The sequence below is a fragment of the Haliaeetus albicilla genome, chromosome 2 (assembly GCF_947461875.1).
Source record: "Haliaeetus albicilla chromosome 2, bHalAlb1.1, whole genome shotgun sequence".
NCBI lineage: Eukaryota > Metazoa > Chordata > Aves > Accipitriformes > Accipitridae > Haliaeetus > Haliaeetus albicilla.
This window is the reverse complement of record NC_091484.1, coordinates 72,036,051-72,051,414: the sequence shown is the minus strand read 5'-3', so window position 1 is coordinate 72,051,414 and position 15,364 is coordinate 72,036,051. Positions and strand designations below refer to the sequence as shown.

The 15,364-nt window shown below is 40.7% G+C and overlaps 1 protein-coding gene across 5 annotated transcripts in view; it reads left to right on the top strand.

The window, feature by feature from the left end:
• DPP6 (dipeptidyl peptidase like 6) overlaps window positions 1–15,364 on the top strand; it is a 575,225-nt gene that overhangs the window by 520,349 nt on the left and 39,512 nt on the right. For all 5 annotated transcript variants that reach the window (XM_069778210.1, XM_069778212.1, XM_069778209.1 and 2 more), the window contains exons 11-15: window positions 3,854–3,977; window positions 4,596–4,634; window positions 12,761–12,868; window positions 13,455–13,546; window positions 14,765–14,812. In XM_069778210.1, the coding sequence (XP_069634311.1) occupies window positions 3,854–3,977; window positions 4,596–4,634; window positions 12,761–12,868; window positions 13,455–13,546; window positions 14,765–14,812 (411 nt within the window). The remainder of the gene's footprint in view (window positions 1–3,853; window positions 3,978–4,595; window positions 4,635–12,760; window positions 12,869–13,454; window positions 13,547–14,764; window positions 14,813–15,364) is intronic.

Here is a 15,364-nt window from a genome sequence, read left to right as displayed (position 1 = left end):
AGGCATGTGGATAGGCTGTGCAGTCATCTGATGAGAGGATACTAAACCAGTGGGATCATTTACAGTGGGAGTTGCCTTTCTTTGCTAGGAAAGCTAGTGTCAGCCTCAGAACAGGTTTTCACTGAAAATTCATTTATGTAACAAAAGATGTATGACCTGTGACCAAACCAAATGGGCATAAATGCACTTGCCTTTCAAAAATACAACTTCACATCTGTATACAGCAGGCAGGAATTCAGGATCACAGTATCCCCATCACAGTATCTCAATCACAGTATCAGAACTGCAGCTCCTGGACAATATCATTTTTCTCTTCCTAGCATACTGTGTAAACATAGAGACTCAGAAACATTTTAATTATAGTAATAACTTCAGACTGCAGGATCCAAGTGTTGTTAATAAATTTGTCCTATATGGTTATGGGTGGCTGTAATTTATTTGGTTGCAATCAATATTGTAAAATGATGCAAAATATATCATAATTAATTAGTCTCTGTATATTTCATCAAAACCATGGCAATTGCCATCCCTAGGGCATGATATAAGCAGTGCTGGTAGAGCAATAGGGGTGCATTTTCATTATGCATATGTTTTCTGAAATGAGAGGATTAGTGAGATAACATTTCATTAAAATAGACAAGAGGGATATACCATACAGTTAGTTACAGAAGGGAGTTTCAAAGAAGCGGGGGAAGCTGGTGATAAGGATCTTCAAGCGGACCAGTCCTATCTGAAGCATTTCAACGTGCTCAATCTGTTCATGCAGATGATATATAGACAGAGCAGTACTTCTTGGTGTTCTTTTTATCTGGAGCAAAGTGGTTTAGTACAATTAATAAAGCTGCGAATAAAGTGGAGATATGCCAGGGTGTTTTTTCTTCCAGAATTAAAGGAAGTCAGAAATTTTCCACAGAATTGGGATATTTTTCAGTTAAAAAAAAAAAAAAAGTTGATGATGGGAAAACATATTTGGGGAAAAATGTATAATTTTGATAATTTTCGCGTTTTAAAAATCTTTCATTCTGAGCATTTTTGCCAAATTTTCTCCAATGCCATGCTTTTCTGTAAGAAAAATAAAGTGAAGGGAAGGGGTGGCAATTGCAGGGGAAAAAAAATTATTATAACATTTAATACCTCACAGGCATTTTTTATTTTGGTGAAAACCATTTGAGCCCAAGAGTTACATCAGCAGGTGATCGGAATTGGACCATGATCCAACTTATTTCTCACATCATATTTGCATCCCAGGTGACAAATTAAAGAAAGACGTTATCTCCCCTGAGTGCAGAAATCATCATGGGTCCTTGCATAGGTCATGAACAAATAAATAATGGAGAAACTCAGACAACTCGAGTCTGGATGAGAGGCAGGAGCCAGCTGTGCCCCAGGGACTGCAGGCTGGGCTGCTGCCTGTCACTTGGCCACATAATCTTTGTGGCCAACCACTTGGCCACATTGATCTTTAAGGTCCCTTCCAACCCAAACCAGTCTGAGATTCTATGATAAAATATCATTGTCTGTTCTTTGTGGTGTTTATGGCTTTATTACTGTTGTCGTACTTTTAGTATTCATATCGTAGAATCATACCTCATATTTTAGATTCAGACCTCCAGAAAACAGCCAAGTAAATTTACATGATGAATAAGGGCGCTGCACCATAACCAGTCGCAGGTGATTGCAAACCCAACCACCAACATCTTTACTGGGATGGGGAAATACATTGCGAAGCTCAGCATAACTGCACCCTTCCTGAAGGGACTCGGGCAAGTTATTTCTTCCCTTTGGGAGGGTGAAACCTGCTCTGATGTGGATGTTTACAAACAAAGTGGTCGGGTACCTGCTGGTCTGGATTTCACTCTATGGGAAGAAATAGGTTCTCCTAAAGTCAGCTCTGTATAAAATCTGGGACAGTTCAGGCAAAGAGGGCTTGGGAAATACACTGACTGCCCGTTTCTCTCCACTGGCTGCTCAACCAGTGCAGCTGCCGGAGCTGCAGATGTTTAAAATTAACTGAGATGAATCACACCTTCTTGCCTCATTTTCCTCTGCAAAATGGAAAACATAAAACTTGGTTGTCCTACAGAAGATATGTGAAGTGAATTAAAGACTCCACACTACTCTGAGGCTAGAATAATAACTATACAAGTATCTGCAGTTGTCTGCCAGCTGGGGTATCCGTGGGCTTGATGGCTGGGAGAGGCTTCAGAGAAAAATTGAGACTCCATGCCCATCTCTGGGGTGGTAGGGAAGATAATGTTTGACCTAAAATAATAATTAAAAGTTCCTGAGAAAGAACCGTGGCTTCTGTGTTCAAACAGCGAGAGGCATGTAAAAATTAAATATACGTCCTTCAAACTTTAAATTGGATTTATAGAAAAAATGCTCCAAGCCACAATATGTACTAAATTCACGTTCCTTTTCTGGGGAGACTGAGCCTGCTCAGTTAATTTTGGAGCAAAAGAAGAGATGGTTATACAGTTTAATTTTGCTTTGTTGTTTTTTTTCCTCTTAGGGCCTATGCTGTTGCTGATAAAGAGTAAAATTACAATTTTATTTCAGGCACTGAATTTTCAGACTGCTGTTGTCTCACCTGGAAGTATCCTTCCTTCCAGTGCCATGGATGCAATCGTTGAGGTCTTTTGTTATTTTTCCCCAGCCAAATTCAGGCACTAAATATTTCTGAAAACTACAAAATCAATTTCCAACTTGTTATTTTGCTAGACAAATGGGCTTTTGCTGCTTTTGCCCTTTCTCTTCAGTATATGCAGGAGCGCTTGCCAGAACACAAAGTACTCTCCAGTGACACGGCACATTAATTCCAATGAAAGCAACAATTCCTTATACATATTTTATAGCAAACAAATGAACTAATAAATTTTTTATAGACCGTATGCTGTGAAAAGTCATATTATAATTTAAGGATGTCTTTGGCCCACGTAGCCAGCAGTATATAATAACATCACCAGCTTTGGCAGCTCAGCCAGAGTTTTACCCTGCAGATGAAGTGGTGAAGCCCTGAATTGCTGCAGAGGTGGACTGGGAGTCCCACCACGTACTGGCTCTGAGAAGGCGACCATCAGGATATTTATTTGTGATCCTGTATTTTCCAGCCCAGCCCAGCCTAAGCGGTTCCATTGCTCACTATCGCACAGGACTTTTCCTAAAGATATCGATTACAGGACTGTGCAGCCCACGCTGGTGGTTTACTCCAAGTATTATCACAACGTGAATACGTCCAGCAATAGAGGATGGTACAGGGAGTGTGGGATGGCAGTTTTGCCAATGCAAACTGTCACATCTCTGCTGATGTCTTTATGGCAACCAGCTGCATCTGCGTTACAGAAACCCTGTGTCTCTCTTAAACTCTATCCTTCTTGCTATTTTCCTTTCAGTGCAACACTTGGGGATCTTTTGGCGTGTAGTTGGCCATTAACTCTTCCTAAGCATAAAGAATCCAACCATTGGCAGTGGTGGGTCTGAGTCAGCCGGTTAGTCTGCACAGAATGGAAATAGTTTGCAATTTCTTTTCCACTTGTGCATAAATTTGTAGCTCCAGGGGTATCAGTCCTTCTTGGAAGATGGAATAGCTTGAATGATTCTTTATCTCTGCATTTGTCTCTTCTTTGAAAATGACTTTCAGAAGTGGCAGATAAAACACCTGCATAGCCCTAAAAATGTCATTTTTAGGGGTTGAAATCCGTATATAAGGAAGCCTAGAGACATCAAGAAGCAGCATTCTTAATAACCAGAGATCTCTCCTGGACCATTTGCCTGAAGCAGCCTGCTTCTGCCATGTGGCAATTCGTTAGGATGTCAGTACTGTGATTTGGTTTATGTATGTCTGTGTTTGCAGGGACTACTACATAACCATGGTGAAATGGGCAACCAGCACCAAGGTGGCAGTAAACTGGCTGAACAGGGCCCAGAACGTGTCCATCCTGACCCTCTGCGATGCCACCACAGGAGTCTGCACAAAGGTAGGAGAGATGAGCCAAATGGTCATTTGCCATCGGTTTTCATAACCCATGCAGGGAGAAAGTATTTCAGGTATCTTACCTGGCAACAAGTCAGCTGGCACACATTTATTTAGGCAGACACAGAATATAAACAATGTTTGCAATATTTACTTTTTTTTTTTTTTACACCTAAAAAGCCAGGAACAGTATTAGCAGATACCATCTTCTAAACTGGCATAGGTGTTTCCACAGTAGAAAAGTGTTCTGATGTACCTATACCTTGAAAAAAATGATGCAATACTGTGCATAGAGCACAGTGCAGAATCTTTTCCTAACAACTTTTATTTCAACCTTTATTTGCTTCTTAACAAGCTTTATTTCTTTGGGGAACAGTATATCTCATGGATTTATGCGGTTTGTCTCTACGAGTAAAATGCTTTCTTGAATGAGTACATGCTTATTCATCAGAGAGGAAAGACATGGAGAGCAGGTACTGGATTATACTCCTGAAGCACATATTTGAGCAGTTTCTTTGTGCTTCTGCACAACTTTTCGGACTCAATCCAACTGCTGCCTGCACTGATAAATAAAATGTAACACACGTAAAGTATGGTATTTAATGATCTTGTTCTGTTTTAGAAACATGAAGATGAAAGCGAAGGCTGGCTGCACAGACAGGTAATAGTGATCTTCTCTTTGCAGTCAAGTTTTTGGCAAGTTTTTTGCTTTCTTTGTTTTCCCCCCCAAAGAGAAAAACTGATTTCCAGACCTGAGAAAGACACCTGGGAGGTGGCATGGTTTCTATCATAGAAAAGAGTTTCCCAGTAATCAACAAGTTCTTCTTATTGAAGATGCCATCTTCTCTGGTAGGTCCTACAGTTCATAGCCTGCAATTTACTTGGATTTAAAAGATACAAAAAGCTGATGCTGGTGGAAATTCACCCACTGACAGTATCTGTGTGAGGCTTATTGACCTCAGAGGTAGTCCTTCATACCCTATGTTGAGACTGATGATTTTAAGCAGTACGGTGGTTGTTTTCTGGTCTTCCAGACAGGAGAGAAGTCCACTGTTGAAAACAGAAGATCAAAGGTCATTTTATTAAAAGTGCCTATGTCTATTTAGAGACAAAATCATGCAGGTGAAACTTTTAAGTCATTTAAGCTAAATTTGACAAAAATATCTATGTTACACTGCAGCTATTTGCACATGTAAGAAAGGTGACAACATTAAAGTGTCGATGAGGCAATTAAAACAATGAGAGTTTACATGGAGCACAGAATGGGGAGAAACTGATCCAGTTTCATATCCTGGTTTAACAGACAACTGTGTCACGTAATTCTTCTGACACTGTAACTTGTGCGTAATACTATTACATTGTATGGCTATGTGCTCCCATCCCCCAAATGAAATAAAACAAAGATGAAAATAAAACCTGCAAAAAAACAGAAATGGAAAATAGGATAGAAAATTTAAACCCCCAAGGAGTTTTGATTTATGGGATTTTTCTTTTTTTTTATTCTTTTCTTTTCTTTTCTTTTTTCCCCAGAAAAGGGGGCTTTTTTCAACATATATCTATATAAAACCTCTAGGTTTCCAGCATGTAAATCTCTGGAAGATCATTTATAACACTTCCCCAGCAGTCAGTTTGTGAAGTGACCTCAGATTTGATTAAGCTGTTTTTTTAGAGAGAAGCTGCTGATATCAATTCAGCCACAACACAAAACTGTTTTTCATGGGTTATGTGAACACCAGACAGGGAGTAGCATGTCAGATAAAGATCTTGTACTATATTTTTCCAAGTCCAGATTTAAAGCATTTCACATTTTTGTCACAGCTTGCTCAGAGGATCCAAGAACCTGTAGAAACTGTAGTACATCAGTTCACAGCAAGAACAATGATCTCCTCTGTTCCAGTGGCTGTCCTACAGCAACGGGCTATGTCTGATCCAGATAAAAAATTATTTTACAGAGAAGACAGGTTTTGTGCTCCAAACATCTCAAATAATCTTTTGCTGGTATACTCAGGTATAGAGTAAAAATGCTGCTGAAGTATTCCTTACATTCACAAGGACAGTGTTGGCTTGAGTAGAAAACAAAAGCTTCAAAGACAAGCAAAGTCAAGAGAAAATTAAATTTCCCTTATCTGTATCTTAAAAAAAAAAAAAAGTACTTTACACGATCCATTTATCAATCCAAGGATAATTTTAATACTTTCACTCCTATTTACTGGGACCTCCATCAATGCAGTATAGTAGAACTTGTGTTTCTACACTGCTCTGGTTCTTTAGTCATTTACCTACTACATGGACAGGCATTAAAAGATGGTGCTTTGTCCTGACTAACTGCAGTAAATGATCTGTCAGTCTCTAACAGGCCTGCTCCAGGGAAATATAGTTTGCTTTGCTGCATCTCCAAACATCATATACCTAGTTTGAGGTTAGAGAAAGATGTTCATTACAGCCAAATGAGTCAGTCGTCTCAGTACTAAACTAAGATAACTTTTGCTATGGACTTTGGAGACATTTGATAGCACTGTTCAAAAGCTTTTGTAAGAATCTGAAAAATTACAGAGCTCTTTTGCTTGTATATCTGACAACAAAATTACTTAAAATTCTAGTTTTGACTGAATATATGATTACTAGGATAATTGTATTTTCTGTATTTACCTTTTACTCTATGACACATTAATCTAGATAACTGGAAAGTTATTTTCATGACTTGTGCGTCTGACTATGAGACTGATGTGAAAATGTTAAATGCTAGTGCGAGTCCCCTAACCTCTTTAAGGAGGAGATGAAATGCACATTAGGCAGCTGCTGAAGGAGCTCAGGAGAGTGACTCAGCTCAGGCTGAAGACTCCTTGATTGAGACATTTTAATATAGGTATATGCATATGAGCCAGGTGCCCAATTCCCCTCTCTAGACAGCCAGGTAAGCAGCGTGCTCACCTGGTCGATGGACCCTCAGCATGATTCAGCTCCCCCTGAAGAAGAAACCCACTGCCTCGTTGGCCAACTTGATCTGTATGCTCCATTGACCAGACCCCAGATTTAATTCAAGAGGACCGAGGAATCTAACTGCTTGCCTCATTCTTTAAAATACTCCTTCAAAGTACTCCATACGCCTGGTCTGAAAAACATATAGGAGCTTTACCCTTTTCTTGGGAATTGAAGTGCATCTGGTCTTCCTGGAATAGGGACAAACTTCACGGTAGGCTGGGAGCAGGAGATGAGGGGAGAAAAACATCAGTATCAGAAGATACTCACCAGCGACATGAGGGGGTCTCCAAGGATGACAGGGTTGACTTTTTTCAGCCGTCTGAAATACTGGGGGTTCTATGATAGGGCATACGAACCACGAATTTGAATTTTGTTGTTGTTGTAGTAGTAGTTTGGTAACTCAGTAACATTTAATAGTCTGTGTATGGAAGGTCATAGTAAATGATCTCATGTTCCCTTCTGGACTTAAGTTCATAAATGAATTTTATTCAGGTCCAAAATCTTTGGAGAGCCTCTCTCTAACACAGGCAAAGAGAAATACTGCTGTCGCTGTCTGTGTGGCTTAAAAATAGGATAAATTACTCAAAGTATAATGAGAAATATATGGTATTTACACGGTTTTTGCTAGAAAGTATCTGTCACTCCTTGTCAGATGATATGGCCAGTGTTTTCAAACCTTTTGCACAAGTAAGAACAGGCACATGTTCACCAAAATGGCCTAGGGACTTTGGAAGTTTTTACTGCTTTTATTTATATACTTGCTTGTGCACTTCTGAGCGTAAGAGCCAGACTGAACTTTGTTCATACTTTTGCTTAAATATACAAATTCTTTGAAGCAGGAATTATAGCTGTAAACAACTTTGTTTCAATTTTTGTGCAGAAGCCATTTTCCAATAGTGCCAGTAATGGTCATATACAGACAATGAGTCAGCAAGGGAGAAATAAGACAATTTCTGAGCACCTGCTGAAGATAAAATTTACTGGCAGTTTAATCGGTTTATTTATTTAATTGTGAATGTGGCCTGAACAAATTTAATTACAAGCCAGGATGCAACTCCGACTCCACCAAAGTCTGTAGGCTTTGACATTGACATCAGCAGGACCAGCAGATTTTCACAAAATTGTTTAGTGACATATAACCTCCAAAACTGCCTGCACGGGCTGGCTGGCCTCCCCTGATAACAGTTCTTTTGGGCTGCATTTTTCTTTCCAGTCCTCCTCTTTCCCTAGTGTTTCAGATCACCTCAGCCTGAAACTAAAGACTTTTGCTCTGTCAAAAGGTTGAGATGTCGAAAACCTCACACCATTTTTCTTTTACAACTCCCTTGCCTTAATCCTGACAGCTTGATAAACTAGTGATGATTCTTACATGTAGTTAATGGGCGATATGAAAAGAGATTTTTAAAATAAAAGCGGAGTTCAGAGAACCTTGCAAACAACACTGACTTTTTCACCCTGTAAAGCCCTTTTCTCATGGAACAACCCCATAACTGACCTAATGGTGCCTTAAAGACAGAGGTTGCAGCAGAAATAGGACCCAGAGCCCCATAATTCAAATACTCAAATTCATCTCCCAGAGCTAACAAAGCAGCTTCTGGCTACAAACAGAGTCTTTGGCACTTAAATGAAGAGTCCTGATTTCATCCAGTGGAGGGAATTGATACTCAGATGTATGAGCTCCTCTCCCCTCCAGTTGATGACCCTGTATTTTGGTGCAGGTGCCTTGGTTTCAGAGATGGTGGTTGGTGTGGTACACCCAACCACAGATGAGCATGGGGACAGGGATGGAGGATGAAGTTCAGCATTGCCCGAGGGGCTTAGTGTGGCAGGGGATGGACAGAGATCTTCCCTGCATGCCCAAAAGAGGAGGTGATGTCATTGTCACAGTAAAGCTGATGCACATTTTTAACACTTTGTTGGATTTCAACAAAGTGTTTACCAAAATGCAAAGGGAGAAAAGGATTCATGTCCCATCTATCTGTTTATCAGAGCTATGGCCCTATGGCACTTAAAGTATTGGGACATTTCCCTGAAAGGATAAATACCTACAGAGCAAAATCATTAATTCTGAGATCTGGGCAAAGGTGGAGCAGACAGAGAGGGCAGGAGACTGTGCTGAGAAAGGGAAAATGCATCAGAGAATCAGCTGGAAAGGATTGGGTTATTCAGATTAATTGGTTTCCTTTTTAAAACTTAAGGATGAACCAGAAAAACATAATTCTCATGGGAGTATAATTCTCAGTCAGTAATAAAAACAAATTTCAAAGAATCTGCTTTCCCACTGATTTCTGTGAGGAAATACGTGGAGTCCAGCCAAAAGCACGTGAAGCACTGTACTCTAGAAGAGCAGGAGGCAAGGGGTGTGTTGAACCATGAGAGCACAGACAGACCAGTTTGGAGCTGTGGTGCTGCAATATGATGAGTGTTTGACCCATGTTAATGTGTCGGTGGTTTTGGTGGTGCTGTACTTATGGGTCCACATGGCTTTCAGACACTCTGACTCACCATAAAGTGGGTAATTTCTCTTTCAAATATTTGTCCCAGTGCACGTTTGATCATGCAGATCCTCAGGGTTAGAGGCACTTGTGCACTCCCCACCATCCTGCATTCACCTTGCCTTTCCTTCTTTCACCGGAGGAGTCTTCCTCGGGTGGCTGCAGATCCAGTGATGCTCGGTGATCCCTCTCCAAACACAATTGAATACACTTGACCTTTTTTTTTAATTGTTATTCCTTACTCCAGGACTTCATGCCCCTCTCTAAGACCTACAGAAACTCAGACTGAATTTAGCATTGTCCCCTTGTTCATTCTGATTCTGCCAAACTTGGGATAAGCCTCTGGAGGCACTCGGTAGTTTTTTCTTCTCCTGACCATTTGCAGATTCACTGACCTGTGTTGCACAACCCTGAACTCCAGCACTGATCCCTCCAGGAGTCACAGTGCCCTCCAGCAGCCTCCCATCACCTTATCTGTTCCACCAAAGCTGAAGTCTTTGGTGGCAACATTCTGATGCACAGCAATAAACAGGTTGCTGGAAATGGCGCTGCTGCCTCTTTCTTTTACTGATAGTGATGCAAGTTGGTTAGTCCCACCAATTCCTTCTCCAGCCACAGGGTCATCCTTTGTTTAGCGATTATTCCTTCAACTCTGAGGATGACCGGGTAGTCCACAGCTCCAACCACCTATTTCCTTCCTCCTCAAGCCAGGGGCCAGTTGCCCATCACAGGTGAGCAGCTCTGGTTGGATCTGCTGCCTGCGCCAGGCCACTGTCTGTTCACACAGGTCCCAGAAAAGCAAATGGGATCAGGGACCCGCACTTGCTTAGTCAGGTTTAAGCTTCAATTTAAGCTGCTGTGGAATCATGCAAGAAGAGTTGCCTTACCTTTTTTTTTCCCTTATACCTGATTCTGAGAGCACTGAGTTATCGCTCTGTGTAGCTGACATGAGGACAGCTTTGTCCTTCATCTGCACAAAGCAGAGGATTTCTGGAAACTGGCCTTGACTGCTTGGGCAGCATTCATTTGTCTACATACCAAGATCTAGCTGAGCAAAAAGACAAGAAGAGTCATAAGGACTTCAGAAATGCCCTACCGAGTCTCACCGCTGCTTCCTCTGCTGGGATTTAAGGACAGCGTGTGAACTGGCTCCTTTCCACAGTCCAGTCCCCTCATATTTCACCGGCATCTACAATAAAAAGATTACAGACATTTGAGACTATATCTATTCCCTTTAGGATCTGTTAATGAATCATGAGTTTGTTCAATCTCTTTTGGCACATTTGATACCAGCTGCTTCCGTAAGCCGCCTGTGGCAAAAACTTCCAAAAATTCCCTACCTGCTGCACAGGAAAAGTATTTTCTTTTACCAGCATTGAACTGATCTCCTATTATTTTCAAGGAGGGCTCTTCTGTTCTAGTGTTGTGGGATTCAGTCAGTAACAGTCAACCAAGGGCTCAAGTACATGCCCATTGTAGCTCCCTACAGCATAAAATCCTGTTCCAAAAACCTTTCAGCCTGATGTCCCCCCCGCCATTTGCCACCCGGGATAAGTCACCATCTCTGACAAGATCCTAAACAAAATTCTGGTTCTATTATTGTGTTGTCTTTTCAGTAAGAAGAACATGCAAACAGGCTGTCTCATAACATCAGCCGAGTGCTAAAGCCTCATGTCTGTCATCTGTGCCCTGTACCTCCTTCCCCTGCAACTCTGAATGAACCTCAAACTAATCTGCACAACGCCTGCTCTCACTGGCAAAGACATATTGCTGGAATATGTAACGCAGTAGGCACGGATACAGAAATGTAGGGTGAACTCATTGCTATTTACCTCAGTAAAGGAAAACCTGTCAAGCAGAAGGTTTGCCCCAGTTATCACAGTTGTTTTTCAGTGAGGTTTCTCCTGTCATGAAACGCATTTGGAAATAATATAGTTTCATGTTTCAGGTTCCAGAACAATGTCAGAAACAAATGAAACCATTATTTCATAGAGCTCCAACAAGCTGTAAATGGGCATATTTTAAAATGTACTGAAAACCTAAGTAGGGGAAAATAAAAGCAAAACCAAACAGTTTGAACACCTAATAGCGTGTTGATAAATCTGATAAATAGTGGAAAAGAATTAATCAGTCAAGAACTGGGAGCAAAGGAACATACAGTAAGAATAATGTGTTAGCTTATGAGAAATAAAAATGTTTATTTCTTTGCTGTAGGTGTTTGCATTAGCCATAAGTCTCCCTGTACAATCAAGTTCTTTCTGGTTCAGGGTGGTATCTTGATACGTGCCAAGCAGAAAGCCAGGGTGTTTGATTAACACTGAACCGAAGGAGGACCCAGAAGAGGGTGAGCAAGTTTCCCTGTTGACTGCCCTTATATGAGAAGGATCCACGAAGCTGGGCCAGGGAAGGCAGAGCTCAGCCAGTCCCCAGAAAAGCCTGCTATCACAGGAGAGGTTCAGCAGAGGTTCAGCTCTTGTTTTAGTCCCAACTATTCAAGATTCAGAGTAGAGGAGCTTCATCTAGCCGGTTCCCTTGGTACGGTGCTGCTGTGTCACACCATATGGACCATCCTTCTGCTTTCCCTTGTAATCTGCTGTTCAACCATCTCCTGCAGTGGAGACTTCCCACGTGCCTCGAGGTTTCTGTACAAAAAGAAGACAAAGACCCTTCCAGGAAATGCTTGCTTGCCATATGTGGTGTTTGATTTCCCGCTGAGTCTCTTCTATCTCTGGTTGAAAGTTCTAGTCACCCAATAAAAGTCAATCATCACGTTCACCTGGGAGCTCTGTGTCAAAGACAGTTTTGCAAGATATCCTCCCCTTTGTAAATAATTCAGTGAAATAAACACTTGTAAGAGAGTAGGAAAAGACAGCAGTTAGATGCTGTTAGTTGTGTTTCCTCGAGGACAGGAATACATCAGTTCTTCCAGCAGAGTAAACAGGGTTTGTCATACTTCTGCCAGCGAGGCTCAAACCATTTCTAAAGGCTTTATTCCAACTGCCCCAAGCTGTCAGCTGTGTATGTGTACTTTTTGCTTTGCAAATGGGAATTGACTTTATAGCCAAGGAACTCTCCTTGCTGCCGTCTCCCTGTCTTCCCACAGCTGAAAGGTGTCTGTTTTCCCAAGAGCAAGAAGCAATAACCTTCAAAACTTTCTCCAGTTTTCAGTGGGCTTTTTGTTTGCCTGAGGTTGCTATTAAAGAGCACTCTCTATTTTGCTGTGAATTAATTTCACAGGGTTTTGCAGTGCTGAGCAATTTTAAGTACAATAAATTAACAGTAATACAACCCTTAAATTTGTCACTTACAGAATGAAGAGCCGATTTTTTCCAAGGACGGTCGGAAGTTTTTCTTTGTCCGAGCCATTCCCCAGGGAGGACGTGGGAAGTTCTACCACATCACCATGTCGTCATCACAGGTGACTCACTTGCTGCCACTGCTTTGGGTCTCACCTGAAGCAGAAAGCAATAAAAAGCAGTAACTGTGCTTGTACTGGTGAGACAGGAAGGTGCAAATGTAGAATGTGTGTAAAAGAAAACCTTCAATGATGCTTTATTGGGCATAAGACAACACGAATTTCCAAATGAGATACTCTCAGAAGAAAAAGGTCAACCAACTGTCTCTTTCCAAACAATATCATTGCTTTGTTTTGTTTTTTTAATGCCGCCTCAGTTGTACGTAAATAAGTAAATCCCTGCACTGCCATAAAGGATTAATCAGAAGCTTCTGGGCACGCTGGATTAGAGGAAGGGGTTTGAAGCTGTTCTGTGCTGAATTCATCCCATTATCTTCAGTGGAGTTATGGTTAAGATGATTCTGACTCTCTGTTATTTCTATGCCTGCAGATTCACAGAAATAGCAGGGGGAGGGGTGGAAATTGCACATGCATGGTTTATTTTTAATAGGCAAAGGAGTTAAAAGAGATCCCTTTTTCAGAAGAGAAGCTTTGCTCAGATATCTTCTTTTAAGAATAAAGAAATCTAATTTTCTTTTCTTTCTGGCAGCCCAATAGTAGCAGCGACAACTTACAGTCTATTACATCTGGCGATTGGGATGTGACAAAGATATTGGCATATGATGAAAAGAGGCACAAAATGTAAGTAAACTTTGGTCTGACAAATCAGTCTTCCTTTGTTTAGGCCTGGACTATAGGCTTAGTTACAATGGTGCTGTGTATGCTTCTGAAATGTGTGAGCATAAGGAGATGGAGACAAGAGAGCAGGAGAAGCTGTCTCCATTTTGCCTTAACATCTCACACCGTTACATATACCTTGTCATATTTTGATTTTCTCTGCATAGTTCAAACCTCTATTTCTGTGACTATTAAATACATTTGTGTAGAGGAGTGATTGCTCGTGTTGCAACTTCTGATATTAGCCTCTGAAGGAAAGAAGCCTATTTTCATTGACCACCTAGATAGTCAGTTTTAGAAAGAATCCTTTATTGACCTGCAAAAATATCAATGCATTAGAAAAAAAGTATTTAGTTAGTATTTAGTATTTAGTTCTGCAGTCAAACAGAAAATATCACGTACAATTTGTGCACTGAAAATGTACATCTAGGCAAGTGCAGCTTATTGGGAGCAGATCAGCAGGCTGAAGATCCTGCCTGACATTATTCACCCCATGGATGCTAGATTGGCTCCTGTGGTCTGCCACTGTTCACATGAAGTGCATCTGGGGGATTAATCTGGACCCTGCATGTTGGACTGAAGTTGGCCATCTCCAGCAGGACCTCTGTTATCTTCAGAAACTGTCACCATACAACGGGGCTTTCGCTGAAAGCCAGAAAAGGAGTTCACCACAGCCTCAGCACAAAACAAGGGCAATGAAGTATTCTTCAGCTTCAGACTCTGTCTTCCCTGAAAGTCCAACTCCTTTTTTCAAAGAGGACATTTCAGTGGGTTTTGCATCAGACTCTGTTTAGCTATCTATCTGGGCAAAGAATAAAAAGTGGTCAGAGAAGTAAAAACTGGTTCTAGAGAAAAAGAAATGTGTTTAAAGGAAATTCTGAGCCATAAATGTTGAGTTAAAAATGTGAAGGTCTTTCGCCTAATCCTTTTTGATCTGCTGACATGACCAGTCTAGGACCCAAACATTTCCATGCTTGTTTTAACTGCAGTGCAGCCTACGATGTATTTGCTTGAGCCTCTGCAATGATGTGTCCCTCTGTATGTTTTTTCTGATTTGGTTTAAACTTTCCTTGCCTTTTCAAGATCAGGAAAATGGTGATGTGAATGAAGATGTTGTTGTATGAGATATTTGTAAACACCCTTCTAATGATACAATTGCCTTTTGATATTTTTTTCCCCCAGTTATTTCCACAGCACAGAAGATTTGCCAAGGAGGCGACATTTATACAGGTACGTGCTTTATTAACTTCACATACAGAATTTCCCATTTTTTCAATCTTACATGAATCATTACATAAGTGATAGCAATAGAAACAGTTTCTTATGTGTTTGTCTTTAATGGCATTGCAAGATCTTGCAATGTGTCACTGGAATAGACAGAACAGCATAACAATAGCGAACAAAATGCTTGACATTTGGCAATGTTTTACTTTTAGCAATTTTCTCATTTTATTGTAAATTTTAAATTGGTCTCAAGATTGATAAGCTGTCACAAAACTTTCCAACAGAACTGTTTAACACATGAAAGAATTCAAAATTACATAAACTAATGGTATAAACTCTTTTTATACTTCCAGATAGCAGTTTTCATGGAAATTTGATAGCACCTCACCTCTTCATGAAATTGAAAAGAAATAACAATATGTTATGTTTGCAAATGTTTTTCTGCAATTCCAGATGACTTTAGTATCCTCCCTAACTGTATGATGAGTAAAAGGCTGGTTTATAGTAAGCTACTGGTAGTGTAGCTATTGCAAAGTGTTGTGGGAGCAGATTACAAAG